This window comes from Brachionichthys hirsutus, chromosome 17, assembly GCF_040956055.1.
Source record: "Brachionichthys hirsutus isolate HB-005 chromosome 17, CSIRO-AGI_Bhir_v1, whole genome shotgun sequence".
Taxonomy (NCBI): Eukaryota; Metazoa; Chordata; class Actinopteri; order Lophiiformes; family Brachionichthyidae; genus Brachionichthys; species Brachionichthys hirsutus.
In genome coordinates, this window is record NC_090913.1 from 11,066,774 (window position 1) to 11,082,849 (window position 16,076).

A 16,076-nucleotide genomic window follows, 5' to 3' on the forward strand; every position below is an offset into this window, starting at 1 on the left:
TCACTTGAGTTCTGTCAAAAACACTGAGCTTACAAGTGGGAAAAAAAAGATGTGCGGTGTACTGAGTGAATCCGGATTCAAAGGAAATGATGACAGGCAAAAGCAGATGCTTTCCTGGCAAAGACACATGCGAGTCCCACCTGAAGCGGTACCAAAAGGAAAAGTTATTTTGGAAAACCCTCATTATCCAGCACTCAATGCTTCAGTTTAAAAAGGACGCGCCACCAACGAAGTCGCGGCGGCGGATGAAATCATCTGATGCTCTGCGGATCGCCTTAATTATATGGTAGTGATGTCACGATGATGTCACGCACGTGTACGAGGCTCACCGGCGACCTCGGCTCCACGCCGGAGACGTCCACGGAGGTCGCGCTCGCCCGACGCGACTGGTTGCAGGTGATGGTGGGCGTGGCTGCGGTGTGAGTGATGAGCGGCAGAGGAGGAGGAGGAGAAGGAGGCGGCAGAGGAAGAGGAAGAGAAGGGCAGGGCATGGAGGCTTTTGGATTCAGGAGGCCGTTGGGGCGCAGGATCATGGATTGGATCTTGAGCTCTGTGAACACAAGAATTTCCTGCTGTCAGTTGGTTTCATCATTTGCAGTAAATAAGACTCAAAGGTCAGATTCATTTATTTTGTTTGTTGGCTTTACTTTGTGGATTTAAGTTGCTGAGACTTTACCTTTTTTATAATTCAACTATTCACACTGAAATGTAAAAAGTCGTTTGTTTCAGCTTCCTTTAGAAATATTTAGTTTTCAGTCCAAGAGAAAAAAGGTTTCAATGATTTGATAATATTTATTCCAAGCAGAATCGGTGATAAAACAGCTTTTAGTTTGCCTTGTAAACAAACCTGCCTTAAATAAATGAAAATAAAGAACACTAAAAATGATCCAGAATAAAAGAAGTTTCTGCATAATTCTGTTTATATATATATATATATATATAAATACCATCTTTGGGTGCAATCAGCTGTTCGTTGCATAAGGCGGGGTCAAACCAGGAAGCTGTTCTGTCAGGTATTATCGATTGGCTTATTGTTTATATATTTGGGTCGGGAACAATAAATCAGAATCAGATTCATTGGTCATGTGTGTGTGTGTGTGTAAACATACAAGCAGCCTGTGTGTCATTATGATGTCATTGGTGTAAGAGATGCAGCCTCTTGGCTGACGTAGCAACCGGACCCAAGTTGTGTGACAGGTGAGCGTTCAGGCCCGTGGGGCGGAGCCTCAAGTACCTGCAGCGTACAGCTCTCTGAGCTTTTCCTCCTCCTCCTCGTACGACAGCGATTGTCTCTCGTCGTCTGTCTCGGATTTGTTGGCATCACCCTGAAAGGCACGCAGACAAAGGACAGGGGATCACCGCCATTGTCTCAATCTTCTCCATCGTCACTTTGCTCTTCTCGTCTGTCAACTGATAATGTGAGCAAATGGAGCGGGGGAGGGCGAGGGATGCTGAGTGGAGGCGGGTGGGCGGGGGGGGGATCTCCACTGTTCTCCAGTTGAGTTATGTGCACGGCTTTGGCAGCGTCCTCCCGTAGTCATGCCAATAAAGCTTTACGGAATTTAATTAAAATTCACGGCAGAAAGATGGAGGCAGGCAGCGTGAGTGTGTGTGTGTGTGTGTGTGTGTGTGTGTGTGTGTGTGTGATGGTGGATGAGAGAGAGAGAGAGAGCGAGAGCATGTGCTCTATGATGCTAGCGATAAAAGATAAAAACCAAACAACAAAAGCTCGCCAGCTGTGAGTGGCAGGCAATATCAAACACATCCCTACCCTGGAGAGCATTGTGCGTGCGTGTCAGCGGGAGAGAGGGGGGTAGAGCGAGAGAAGAAGGGATAGAAAAAGACATACAGAAGGGTAGGACGACTGAGAAAGACGGGAAAAAGAGCGAGAAGGAAACCACACTGGCAGGATGGTGGAGATTACTCTCTTGTAAGCAGCTTTGGTATCACGAGCGTTCCATCAGTCCCCCCCCCCCCCGTGCGTCCCTGTCCTTACCTCGGCTTGAAAGCCCTCCACCAGAATGGCTACGAGCAAGTTGAAAAGGACGTAGTTGCCAAAGGTCATGAGGGCAACGAAGTAGAGGGCGGCCAGCGGCGTGGTGGACGCCATCCCGTTGTAGAGCACGGAGTTCCAGTCCTCCTGGGTGAGGATCTGCAGATGGGGGGAGGAGGAGGGGGGGGGGAGTTAGCAGAGGAACAGAGATGGTAGAAGTCGGCTCCTCCTGTAATGTCTAAGTTGAGCTGTAATGATGCTCATCAGTGTTAAATGAGCTCTTGTGGTTTCGCTTGTTTCATTAATCTGATTGTGAAGTGAATCTTACCTGCCCACCGGGAGAGGTTTTATATTTGGTTCAAAAGTCAAGGGTGAGCGCTCTTAAATTGGAGCAAATGAAATAATGGCGAAGCTCCTCGGCAGCTGCTGCGCCCCGATTCTCTTTAACATCCACGGGGAATGAATTACTATACAGATGACATGCCGGTGTGTTGGTCTAACCTGAAACACGGTGACAGTCGCCCAGAGCAGAGAGTCAAAGTTCTTCCTGTCGGGCAGAGTGTCTCCACTTCCTTGTCGCAAGCCGAATTTACAGCCGAACAGATGCATCCCCAAGATGCTGCAAACACAAAAAACACACACAAAAACGGAGAATACATTACTTTCATTACGCGGTACTTCAATAGGGATGCTATGCAGTGGGACGTGGAGACGTGTGTTCTGGAGGCGGGTGTGAAGCAGGTCAGCGGTGATGGTTGGGCTGCTGTGAGTGTAATTTAAAGCCGATGAAGTTTCGGCTCGTATCGGCAAACCTGAATATGAATATAAAGAGCATCAGCAGCATGCTGAACGTGGCCACGTTGTCCATGGTCTTCATCAGCACCACCAGCTGCCTCCTCAGGGCAGGGAGGAACCGGACCAGCTTCAAAACCCTCAGGAGGCGGAAGGTACGCAGCACCGACAGGCCTCCCTCCGCCTCGCCGGCGAGCTCCCACACACTGAAACGCACAGCGGCGGAGGAGCCGGTGAGGAAGGCAAAGGTAAAGCCCCCCCGTAGGGGCAAAAAGAGGAAATGAACCGACGTAAACTCCCACCTGATGATGACGATGATGCTGTCGAAGCCGTTGTAGGGGTTCTTGATGTAGCCGAAGAGGCCGAGGGCCAGCAGCTTCAGCAGCATCTCCAGGCTGAACAGGCTCGTGAACACCATGTTGCTGATCTCCAAGATATCCGTCAGCTCCTGCGGCTGCAGAGAAACAATACGGAGGGAGAGAATGACGTCTGAACGCAAACAAGCCGAGGGACCGGCGGCGAGGAGCGCAAGGCAAATCTTTAGTGTGGCTTTTTGAGGATTAAATCCAATATATTGTGTGGAGACGTTTCCCCAGGAGCTTAATGCAGATCAAAAAATCCTTTGGAGTTGAATGAGAGCAGTTTTATTATCAATGCCGGAGCAGCGCTCCTTAAACTGCAGGAGAACGCGTGAGAGTGAAAGGGAGAAGATAAAAGAGAAAGACGTGAAAGTGTATTTGTGTTAAATCGATGCAGACGGTAAAACGAGCAGAAGAAGAAGAAGACGAAGACGAAGACGGCGTCATGATCAAACGTCAAATCAAAGTCAGGCGGACGCAGCGACATCAGAGAGCATCCAGCGAGGCATACAGCGAGGCAGGGCAGAGGCACACACGCACCACGCACACGCACGCACACACACACACACGTCAACCTTTGAACTCACAATCACAAGAGCTTTCAACGTATTTACACTGAATGTGATCCATGCTGCACAGTCACGCCTTGAAATGTTAAATTTGACGCTTCGTGTAAACTTTGATTTGTTGCTTCATGAGGAAGCGTTTTACTTTCCAACGCTCTGCTTGGCGCCTTGGTTGCATTGAGCTTCCAATTTCTCCCCCCACTGACTGATACTTTTGTATTAACTGTGGCTCAGAGGTTGTTTTCTTTCTGCCCCATCCAGCCTGAAGTCGGTTTCAACCTTCGACCAGCTTTTGTTGGTTCACAAACAAAACCCTCTTCACTCGGACCGTTTCCATCTTTTTCATCACAGACCTCGTGGTTGTGCAAACCAACGGAGCGGAGGCGAGTCGCCGCGCCGCGCCGCGCCTCTGAGCGTGCCCGGCGGCGAGCGCCTGAGCACAGCTTCTCTCCTGAGACCCACCAGAGATAAATCTCCGCCGGGCACGTGAGGTGAAATGAGGGAATGCCGCTCGATGAACGTGTGCGGCTCTTTATTTTCTCTAAGCAGCTTTTCCGACGACAAAAAAAAGGCTTTGGTAAAGTGTTTATATCTCATTGTATACGTTCTTGCGTTTTCATTGACGATGGAAACGAAGGTTTGCTGATGCAACGATGGAAGGAATGGAATACCGCTGCCTCATCCCCGAGTTGAGGCAATCCGCGGCTGTCGTATTGTTCATATGTAATCCTCCTCTCCTCCGGTCTATCCCTGCCTTTCAGCCAATCACAGCATGAGATCGGTCCTCCTCCTCCTCCTCCTCGCTCCTCACGCTCTCCCTCCTGTCCCAGGGTCATGCTTTAATTAACACTTCAGGTCTTATGAGTTTCTCCATCTCCTGCCACACACCCACACATACTGTCGTGCACGCTCGCACACACACACACACGCTTTGTGATCCCCCCATATGCTCGGTGCTCTGTGTTGATTGGAGGGTGCGTTCATTGACTCCACCGCACACAGTGATTAGCACAGCCATTTCCAATCAGGGCGCAGTCACATAGAATCTACGAGAGGCCCTCGGCTGGCACGCACGCACACACACACACACACACACACACACGCACACCTGTTCGTGGTACTCTATGCCCATCGACAGCGTGTTAATGAGGATGGCAATCATAATTCCTCTGTTGAAGTATCTGCTGCCAACAATGACATCCAGCTTGGCTCTGGCTCTGGCCCAGCAACGCTTCACCAGCCTCCTCTTTGGCGCCGGCGCCGGCCCGTCGCCGCTGTTGCCACGGGAATGGCTGTTGGTTCCGTGATGCCGCTCTGCGATCTGCTCATTAACGTTTTCGGCGTCGCTCAGTCGGTTGCAGTGGATGCAGTAGGGGCAAACCGAGGACTCCCCCGGGGGGACGTCACCCACACAGCCACCTGCATTGAAGGAGGGTGAAACGTGGACAGCCCATAAATAGTTAATTCTGTCGTTCAATAAAGTTTCTGTTTGTTTCATTTGTGGGTGGAAAAAAAAAAAGAAATAACTGGGAAGCTACAGTACGGTTGGGATGCGTTGTGCCGAGGAGGAATTATTTTTATTAGACCAGGGGTGTGTGTGTGTGTGTGTGTGTGTGTGTGTGTGCGCGTGCTGGAGGAAGAGGCACGGGGTTACGCGGGAGGACGATTTCAGCGGATTCATTTGCTGGCAGCTCGGAGGGAACGCTCCAACGACACAGCAACAAACAGTAATGTAGCAGCAGCAGTTCACTCGTCATCACAATTACAACAAATTCATGTTTCCCTGGAGACGGATATAATAAATCCAATCTCGCTGCTCTCTGACGTCGGCTTTGCAGGGCTGCAAGGAGAGTTTGCTTGTTGAGGGATGTAATTCTCAGAGTTTTGGGCCCAGGATTCCCGATGCATGTAACAGGATGCTGGGTTATTTCTGCAAAGGTGTTTATGTGCTTGAGAAACCTCCCAGCTGCAATTTAATACTGAATCCTCTTAAATGTTGAAATGTTATTCAACTGATTTCAGCACCTCAGGTCAGTGTGCCCCAGCATGGCTCTGTGTCTGTGGTTGCTTTAGGTTTGGCTTGGAAATGGCAGATGTTTAATGCTAATCCTGCTTTAGGTGCAGGAGTGAGCTGCGTTCTATTAGAGCAAAGACTTCAAAATATCTTTGAGTTTGAGGTGTCTGAAGTGAGACGATTTCATAGAAGCACCCCCTGAAAACGCCGAGGCCATTCACATGGGGGCATTCGGGTCGGTTCTTAGAGTTCCAGAGTGACTCGACCTCCGCTGCAAACACACATAACTCTTGTGTAAGAAATGCACAGATGCATTGGGGCTGATAAATACAGAATCCAGCCGCATCTAATTAGTGTTTGTTTACCGCGTCAAATTCAGAATGAGCATATGTTAGCAAAAATTGAAGATGATGAGGAAGGATTTAAAGAACGCAGGATTTAAAGAACGCAGCATTTGGAATTTGCCTTGTAGGCCCCAGCAAGGGCTGCGGCCCAATGCTTGTCGGCGTATTAAAAATTGTGCAGACTCCAGTTTGTGGAAGCCCTTCTTCTTTCTTAGAATGCTGTGAGCAGCAGAAACGAAATTAAATCCACCTCCGCCGTGTCAAAGGGGGGCAGAAGTCTGTGATCTGCATGTCTAAATGTTACTGCAGGTGAGGAGGAGAGTCTGTTCTTCTGTTATCGGCTGAATGTGTTTTTTTTTTTTCTTAAGAAAGAAAAGAAATAAAGCAAAATAATAAAATCAGTCTGATAAACACAAACTGTGTCCCGCCGACACGCCGGCTCGTACCCTGCTCCACCGCTCGCTGCGAGACTTTGCTGAGGGTCTCCGTGGTCGCCAGCGTCTTCTGGTCCAAGCCCTTCGGATCCAGGCGATTGAGGAAGGTCGATATGAAGGGATAATTAAAGACGTTCCCTCTGCTCGTGACGGCCGACTCGGGCTGGTGATGACGATGATGATGCCGGTGATGACGATGATAAAGCTGATGAAGGTGTGAAAGGTCATTGGGAGTGTGACCTGAGTGCCGGTGGGCCAGTCCATTCATTTCCCCGCCCCCGCCCTCTCTGGCTGCTCCGCCCCCTCTCCGGCACGAGCAGCGAAAGTTCACGAGGGCCTGGGAGTAGCACCTGGTCAGCCACCGCCACGCCTTGCGGCTCAGGTGCGCCAGGTAGCGGATGAACTCCTCGTAGCAGCTTCCCGGTTGGCTGTCGCTGGCCAGCGTGGAAGTCGATTGGTGGAGCTGACGGGCACGCTGCTCCGATTTCATTAAGGCGTGTTCTCGCTGCTTTGTTTCGGAAAACTGGGTTGCTATGACAACCAGGCACAGGTTGATCATGAAGAAGGAGCCCACCTGATGAAGGAGAGACACACAGCACGTTTCATCTAGATGTTTGTGTGCGTGTGTGTGTGTGTGTGTAGGTGTGTAGGTGTGTGCGTTTGTGTGTGCGTGCGTCTTCTTACTATAATGAGGAAGATGAAGTAGATGAAGTTGTAGAAGGAATGTGCGTCCATAACGTAGTACATGATGTCTACCCAGCCTTCCAGAGTTATTACCTGCATGGCAGCACACACACACACACACACACACACACACACACACACGACCCGGTGGAATCACAGTGGAGTGTGTTGTATTGACTGGAGGTTAATCCTTTCACCCACACCCTTCAAATTACCTGAAAAATGGCGATCCATGCATATCCAATGTTATCAAAGTTGATGGCTCCTTTGTGTGGGTTTAGCTCCCCGGCCCGGCACTCGTTGTAGAACTGGTACCAGTTTACACACGGCACCGGTTCGTCCACCCGAGGCCCCGCCTCTGGACGGGACTCCTCGGCGGCCAGTAAGCAGGACTTCCCAGCGACCCGGCGGCGAGGCACAGCGGAGCACCGGAGCATCCCGTTCTCTCTCTCCGTGGAGCAGATGAAGGGATGATCGTCGGTGCCGTCTGGCCGGTAGTAGCCGCTCAGGAAGGAAATGTTGTATCTCCTGGGGAGGCGGGAGGCGAACGGGAACACGCTTAATTCCACTTCTCCATTTATCACATGTTTAAATAAACAATAAATGGATAAAAGACAATAAAATCTGTTTCTGTGCTGTCGAGAGTTTTCATTTTTAACTGTTGTTTGTTGAGAATACAATATATATATTTTATACAGTTGTGGGGGGTGAAAAATATTCTACTTTAGGATGATAAATCATTTCATTGACCTTTTGTTTGGTACAGAAAGGTTTGTTGTCTGTAAAACAGCATGAACTGCACGACTGCAAAAGGAAGAAATGAGCAGAGAAAAAGAAAGGTGCAGTCGTGAGATAAGCAATCAATTGTCTGCGGTGCGGAGTTTGTTCCGTCTCCTGATTAGGAAAGGTCATTTTATTTTTATGACGCAGGAAAAAATTCAAATCCTTAACTGTAAACCCAATCTAGAGAGGGATTAGCTAATTTCACCACGCGGGATTGAGGATTTAGCCGATAACACGATAACGTCCTTAGAAACGACTCCTGCTTCCTCCAGTGCAGACAGACTGTTTTCCTATTATGTAATCCTGACGGTTGAGGTGAACTCGGAGCAGCTGATGCCGTGTCCGATTACATCACCGTGATGGTGAAACAGTGATCCGGCATGGCACACGATCGTGTAGAAAACTGAACTGTGCAATAAAAAAAAATTCACTGCTCGTTTAATCCATTCATTCTTGGAACGTAACGATTCCACCATTAGAGGACAAACACAATCACACTGTGATATTGATCCCCCTCCTTCAAATAATAGCTAAATAAAAATACAATCTAGAAAAGCATTAACTGGCTAATTTCACCACTTAGGTGAAAAGATCAGTGCTCAGCAAACTTTCGGGAGTTGGGAGGTCAGCGCATCCCTCTGTTGCCGCATCTGCCGGTTGCTATAGTAACTCACATCTTGACATCCTCTCCCATGAAGCAGCGGTTCCTCAGCAGCCCCGCCCAAAGCTGCACGCCGACGATGCCGAATATGAAGAAGACAAAGAAACACAGCGCCAGCACGTTGCCCAGCATGGGAAGGGTGTCTAGGAGGAGAGTCACCAGGATACGCATGCCTGATAAACACACAGACACGCAGACAACACATGTGGATTAACTTTACGAAGCGTCGGCCATGAAGGGAAACCTCTAAATGCATTCTGCACAAAACCAGAGCAGCGTAATCAATTGCACGGCAAATAGCTCTACTTCAAACGCTGATAATTGGCTGCCACTCCACACAGAGGAACGCAGGCAGGAAGACTTCCCCGTCGCTGCTTTGAGATTTGGCTACTTCAAACAAGCTCTCCAATTTTTATTAGTACTCAGACTGAGCTGTGCAAGGTCACAGTGTGGTGTGGTGTGGTGTGTGTGTGTGGGGGGGTATTTTGGCTGAGCTGTTAAGAACAAAAAGAGCATCAGAATGATTTCCAAGACTTTGATCGCAGCATCCTGATTTGTTTACACGGGAATTTATATATAAAAAGGAACGCCGCTGCGGCTAACAGCCGGGCAGCTCGGAGAATCAAGACAAGTCAGGCTGAGAGGACAAGGACGGTGCTAAATTTTACTGTCGGGTTGGGACTAATGAGTTTGTTGACTTCCAGATGAGGTGATGTGATTTAATGTCAGATAAACAGAGGAGGAAAGCGTTAGCAGTCTCTTTGATACATTACATTTTTGCTTTTTGCGTGAGACAGGAAGCCCCTTGGAGTATGATGTTTGCAGATGACATTGTGATCTGCAGCGAGAGCAGGGAGCATGTAGAGGAGGATCTAGAGAAGTGGAGGTCTGCTCTAGAAAAGAGGATGGAGCTGCCAGGGGACAGGGCTAGAGGTCGACCCAGGAGAAGACACATGGACGTAGTGAGGGAGGACATGAGAGAGGCTGGTGTTGGGGAGCACGGTGCAAAGGACAGGGTGAAGTGGAGAACGGTGGGTTGCTGTCAGCACTGGCTGATGACATCACGATCATCTCACGCATCCACAAATCAGGCACGTATCCGATCTGGTATCACAACCCAAAGTGACTCAAATCTGATTTAAAATGATCAGATTTAAATGAGATTTCAGGCCACAAAGAAGGGCGGAGTCTGGAACTCTTCAACACGAGCACACCGACCTCGCAGTCGCTGAGTTTAGCGCGCAGAATGTAGGAGACAAACTCACTGGGAACTCTGTTGATGGCTCGCAGTGGGCGTAGAACCCGGACCGTCCTGATGGCGGACAGGCTGACATTGTGTCCATCAAGGGAGTACTCGAGCATTCTGCAGAGAGGGAAAGACCACAGCCGTGTCACCGGAATCCTGATCAGCCTGACCTCGGAAAACTGTGAACATCTACAGGGAATCCTGCAGAGAGCACTGCTGCTGGGATACATCGCCTTTTAACAACCAATCTCCGCCTCTCAGGGCCGAATGACGCCGTTGTCATTCTACAACGCAATCACACACGCGCACACACGCGCACACACGCGCACACACACACATGCTTCTGTACAAGCGTGTACGTACGTGCACACACGCTTGACATTTAACTGGCATTAAACAAGCTTGAAAGATTTACACAATGCACACACATGCACACACTTTTGGCTCATATTTAATGTCAGGAGTTTGCGCGTCCGTCACTCACCCGACTACAACAATGAAGAAGTCCAATCTGTTCCATGTGTCGCCAAGGTAACCACTCTGACCTACGACCCCGAGGGCAACCATCTTCACCAGCATCTCCCCGGCAAAAAACACAAAGATCCCATCATCCAGAGCCTGTACGAATGAATGAACACACACACACACACACACACAAACACACACACACCCTTAGTGTCAACTGATTAAGTGGGATAAAATGCAAAAAACTTTTTAAACCCCTGATAATAAACTGTCACAGCTGAATATAATTGGTTTCTGTGTGTATTTTTGTGTGTGTGTGTGTGTGTGTGCTTTACCTGCAGCAGGAAGGGGGTGTGGTCACAGGGCTGGAACATCCCTAGTGTCACACAGTTCAGCAGGATAGCCAAAATGCTGACACGCTCGAACCACGTGAGGAAAGGTCAAGGATGGTGATGGCAACAAACAATATTCACAATCGGCTCATTCCCTGAAGCACTCTCTCACACAATCACGATGAGTCACGTGCACGTCCCACGTCAGCTGCACAACCAGCTCCTGTGCCTGTCAAGATGTTGCATTAAACCCGACTCCAGGCTGCAAACATCCCACCAGAAAGAACAGCTGACAGTTTCCCGTCTCTGGTTTCTCCTTCGAACGTGACGGTTTGACAAACGAGGATCCGGAGAACGTCGGATCAGGAAGAATATTATTGGCACACATAGACCTGCGCAGTGTTTCTCAATCCATCCTGTCATTCACTCAGAATACATTTCCTGTCTGTGCATCAGCCAATAGCAGAGTGACACGCCCCCTTATCGGCCAATCACCTCGATGCTTCCGTTCTAAACACAAGTCCATCGGTATTTCTAGTTCCGTGCCGTCGCGCCTGCCAGCCCAGTCTTCCCCACACTCACCTGTTCATTTCTTTGGACAGGTGAGTCTCAACAGGGTCATCGGCCACCGCCTCCGCCAGGGTCTTCAATCACAATGTCCTCAAAGACTCAAGGACATTCTGACAGACTAATTATCACGTATCACCTGCTGCGACAGACACTTGTCTTTTTCCACTTTCATTCACTGATTGAAATGGAGTTACAGAAAGGTGAAAACTTCTAGTCTTAGATTAAGGTGTTAATCTAACCGATGCCTCTGGTGTAGCTGTTCCCAGATTAAGGTACTGCTTGGAAAACCCAAATGAAATGCCGAGGAGGTGAACTGTACTGGTGGATGTTTCAGGATGACTTTACAGACTCATTTTTGCAAATTACAATTTGTAAATTGTAATTTGCAAAGCAGAGAACTGAGTGAAAGGATATTTATAAAGGCATAAAAACGCAATCATCAGCTTAAACATGTCAACTCTCGGCTTCTGTCTTGAGCGCAACGTCTCACCAGATGGGCTGTCAGGGTTAGGATTCACAAACAAAAGAGCGAGACGGCTATGACGGAGCAGTCGGCGAGACTGTTTAACTCCCAACGTGCACGTGGTGCGAGTGTTTGTGCATCTGTGCTGCTTTGCAGGCTGTCAGACAAGAAGCACGGCTCAGAAGTGAAAAGCGGGGAGGTTTAGAAGCCAGAATAGTCTTAAGGAGAACGTTAAAAGAAGGATTGTGCCGCTCCACGCAACAAACCCACCCACAAAATAACACTGAAACGTGCACGTACACACTCCCGTTTGTGCACAAATGAAAAAAGAAACGGCCGAATAGATGATGGTGATGCGTTCAAGAGCCAAGGACGCGTGGATGCATAACAAAGCCCGGAGCACAGATTCCCCTCACCGGACACTTTGCTCTCAAGAGGGCGAAAAATTAATGAGAGAACAATCCTTTATCACCCTCGAGACAGATGGAGGGAGGGATGGAGAGAGAGAGAGGGTGGGAGATGGAGGGAGAGAGAGAGAGAGAGAGGGTAATCCAGTTGTCCTCCCTTTACTGTGGTTGCCATGGGAACCCCCATCTCACCGTGGGAACTGACTTCTGAGTTCCACAATCCGCTTGCATCCTGTCTGCACTGGCACACAATTAATATACACACAAACACACACACACACACACATACACACAAACACACACACACACACACATACACACACACACACACACACACATGGTTAAACAATGGATGGGACCGGGTCAAGGTGTGAGTGATGGATGAGATGGGAGTATTTCCATGGTTCACCATCAGTGATGAAACGCGGGGGGAAACATCCTCTCCTCTTCCTCTCTGCTTCACTCCCTTCATTCCTTCCGTTATCTCTCCTGACACTCAACCTTTTACTCCATTATCAGCTCTTCCCGCTTCTCTTTGGCCCAATTATTTTTCTCTCTGCGCCGCTCCTCCTTCACTCTTCCTACATAAAAGTATGGGTACAATTTCCCATCTTCATATCATCCTCTTGTATGTTCTCCTTTTAACCATTGCTACCGATGTCCCCGCCCTTGGGGAGAGCTTTTAGCCAAAAAGTGAGAGAGTCTCAGCCAACAGATGAACGACAGTCCATCCATCCATTTGCGATAACAGCTTATCCTAGTTTACAGGGTCACATTGAGGGCTGGAGCCAATCCCAGATGACATCAGGGCGAGAGGCGGGACGCACCCCGGACAGGTGGCCGGATCATCGCAGGGCAGACACCAACTGACCCGAAACCACAGCCAATGAATCATGAATGGATATCTCTCCGGGATAGAACCCATGCAGACAGAACCAGAGTCAAATCAGTTCTATTCACACAGCGCCAAACTAATCAAAGCGATATAAAGACGCTCTTTAAGAAGAGCAGGTCCAGACCGATCCATTAATCCAACCCAACAATCCTACATGAGCACCAAACTGGTGGCAGGGGTGAGGATGAACTGCCTTATTTATAACAGGAAGAAACCTCGATCGGATCCGAGGCTGAAGGTGGGCGACCCTCTGCTTTGACCATTTGGGGTGAGGGAGGGAGAGACTGGGAGACAGAAGCGGTGGTGAGATACCATAAGAGGAAGGTGGAGGAAGAGAGAAAAGAACTAGAGATAACACGGAGAGAAAAATGGCATGTTGCCGCGGTTTAAAAAAAAACTGAGTAGTGGGATGAAAGGAAGATGCTGATGATTGGAGCTTTTAAAAGTCCAAAAATGCTTGTGGCATCCGTTCTCTCATTCTTCCTCATCTGCAGGAGCAGACGCCTTCCTCCTTGTCCTCCTCCTGTCCGGTGATCTCCCTTCTTCAAAGTCTTTCTCCTCGGGCGCCAACACAGATAGTAAAGGTCATACAGACATTATAAATCAGATCAGATCACATCAACCTGGCTTCTCTGGCATCATCATCCACCCTTGGCTGGGGTCTCCATGCTAAGGCTGGCGTACATGAAGGTTTTTTTATGCAATGGTCATTAACTTAAAAGGATTGGACCACAGGGGACACGCAGGCCTTCTGGACGCAGCATATGGACAGATGTTTTTTTCATGAATGCTTAGGAGAGTTTTGGATTTCCCAGTGTGTTGCTCCCGTCTCATATAACACCCTTCAGGAAGGTCAGAAGTTGTAACTTACAGCTTTATGCATCAGTTACAGCCCCTGAATGTAAGAAGGGTTAAGGTTAGGGTAGGGGATGTAGAATCCTTCTCCGGAATCACACTCTTGATCTTTACTCGCTAATGTTCCATGTCTCCAGAGGAGCGTCTGAAACCCCTCATAAAAGCTTTGCATTGCTTTATTTACCGCTAATTAACATTTACCGGATGCATTTTTGTAAAGTTCCTTCACTAATGACTTACTGACATTTAGTTTCAAACCTAGAAGTCCATGAATTATTGTTATGACTTCCTAAATAAATGTAATTATGCTTTTATAATTTGCTTTGCAATCTGCACAGTTCGATTTGTTGCTTCTGTCCAGATATGAACACATCAATGTGAAATTTTGGGCACAAGTCCCAGACCATGAATGCTAATGAATGTAGGGATGATTTTTTTCTCCAACACTATAATCAGGTTTGAATAAGCGGTATTAATTAGGTGACATTTGGATGGCTGAATGGTTGGCAGCAACCGTTCGCTTCCAGGGACCTGTGTTTGTTGTCATGACCTCTATTCCCCCCCCCCCACCCCCCTGCTTTCCTACCTGACACTATATTTAATAAAGCAGCAACAAGAAAAGCTAGGACAGTTGTGTCCAAGGACACACCGATGCGAGAGCAGCAGAATGTGTGCCTTGAAGAGACCGTTCACCCGCGAAGTGAACAAACTGACGTAAAAAGCTAAACCTCGCTAAGAGTGTGGAAATTAGCAAATCGAATAAAGTAATTATGAGACGTGTCTCAACAACAAATATATGACACAAATGAACGTTCAGTAAGCGGATTAAAGGCATCTATTAAAACACGAACATTTTTAATTAAGAGAAACCCCGAGGGCAATTTTCTTATTTTTGTATTTCTGCCAAAACCTCTGCTTTTATTTTATTTCTTTATTTTTTTCTTTATTTGATTGAGTTGTGTTTATCTGATGGAGACATAAAGTTAGAATAAATACACTGAGTAAAACTAAACTAAAACGCATGACTCATTCACATTGTTAATTCCAATTTTGATTGTACAGATAAACTTGGGACCCGCATGATGTTTTGCTGCAGTTATAAAGGCTTGTAAGTTAATAGCATATAATTGGCGGGGTCTTTGAAGGGGATCCTCTTGATTTATTTAAATGCTACTATAAAACAGAGCAATGCTGGAGCGGGGTCTGCGACGCATCGGTAAACGCTTCATTAACCATTAAAGAAGCCATTAGTCACAACTCAAATGTCTTCCCAAAGGACGCGTGTCTGGGCAGGAATCCTCAGGTGTGAACGGATGCTAATAAATGACCAATGACACCCCCCCCCCCCCCCCCCCTTAAACTCACAGCATATCAGGCGTGAGAGAAGCTGGGCCCGAGTTAAGGTTACTGTCAAGACGCCATGTCCTCTGGCTCCGCCCCCCTATGACTCTAACAGCTGGTAGCCATGGAAACGCTCACCAGAATCATGTTAATTGGCTGAAATGATTCTGACGTCCCGCCGCTACTTCTAATAACACCTCCTCATTCTCTCAATATCACGCTGTGACCCAAGAGGCAGTTTGAGAAAAGTACAAATAAAGAAATGGATAAATGGGTGGGAAAAGGACGGATAATGGGAAAAGAAGGATGAGAGAAAGAAGAAAGGGAGGGAGGACCGGCAGGCAGAAGGGGGGGGGGGGGGGACTTGTATAGGAGTGACAGATACAGCATTTCCCATCCTTAAACAAAGGAATTGTTCTGAATGTTTCATGCACTATACTGAATAAGTTATGCCGTGTGTGCGCATGTGTGCGCGTGCGTGCGTGCATGTGTGTGTGTGTGTGTGGCGTCATGCGTTACACTTCACAGGAGCATGATGATTGCCACACGGAAAGGCGTCTCCTTCCGTAAGTGAATCGGTGTAGTTTGGAAGGAATACAAGAGTGTTATATAATAGCAAAAGAGAATGCTGTCATTGGTCCAAATAGAAGCCTTATACTGGAGGATGGGGGGGGGGTATGGCATAAAGGAGGGTGGAGCTTCAGAGATGGAGGAAATGGAAAGAGGAGATAGGAAATGAATTTATTATGTGTAGTGAGTCCAAAAAGGCAGAAAGGAAGTGCATGGTCACCAGGGGGGAAATGGGATTTTCTAACCCCCCCCCCCCCCCCCCCCACACACACACACACACACACACACAATCCTCCAGTGTG

At 48.2% G+C, this 16,076-nt stretch overlaps 1 protein-coding gene across 1 annotated transcript in view; it reads right to left on the reverse strand.

Annotated features, from left to right (window-relative positions):
- LOC137906450 (voltage-dependent T-type calcium channel subunit alpha-1H-like) overlaps positions 1-16,076 on the reverse strand; it is a 30,735-nt gene that overhangs the window by 11,526 nt on the left and 3,133 nt on the right. The window contains exons 3-16 of the mRNA XM_068750715.1: positions 10,677-10,770; positions 10,361-10,494; positions 9,896-9,993; positions 8,644-8,803; positions 7,402-7,714; positions 7,187-7,279; positions 6,515-7,076; positions 4,819-5,129; positions 3,088-3,239; positions 2,806-2,991; positions 2,495-2,612; positions 1,997-2,152; positions 1,235-1,325; positions 330-550 (exon numbers count right to left, since the gene is read on the reverse strand). Of these exons, the coding sequence (XP_068606816.1) occupies positions 330-550; positions 1,235-1,325; positions 1,997-2,152; positions 2,495-2,612; positions 2,806-2,991; positions 3,088-3,239; positions 4,819-5,129; positions 6,515-7,076; positions 7,187-7,279; positions 7,402-7,714; positions 8,644-8,803; positions 9,896-9,993; positions 10,361-10,494; positions 10,677-10,770 (2,689 nt within the window). The remainder of the gene's footprint in view (positions 1-329; positions 551-1,234; positions 1,326-1,996; positions 2,153-2,494; positions 2,613-2,805; positions 2,992-3,087; positions 3,240-4,818; positions 5,130-6,514; positions 7,077-7,186; positions 7,280-7,401; positions 7,715-8,643; positions 8,804-9,895; positions 9,994-10,360; positions 10,495-10,676; positions 10,771-16,076) is intronic.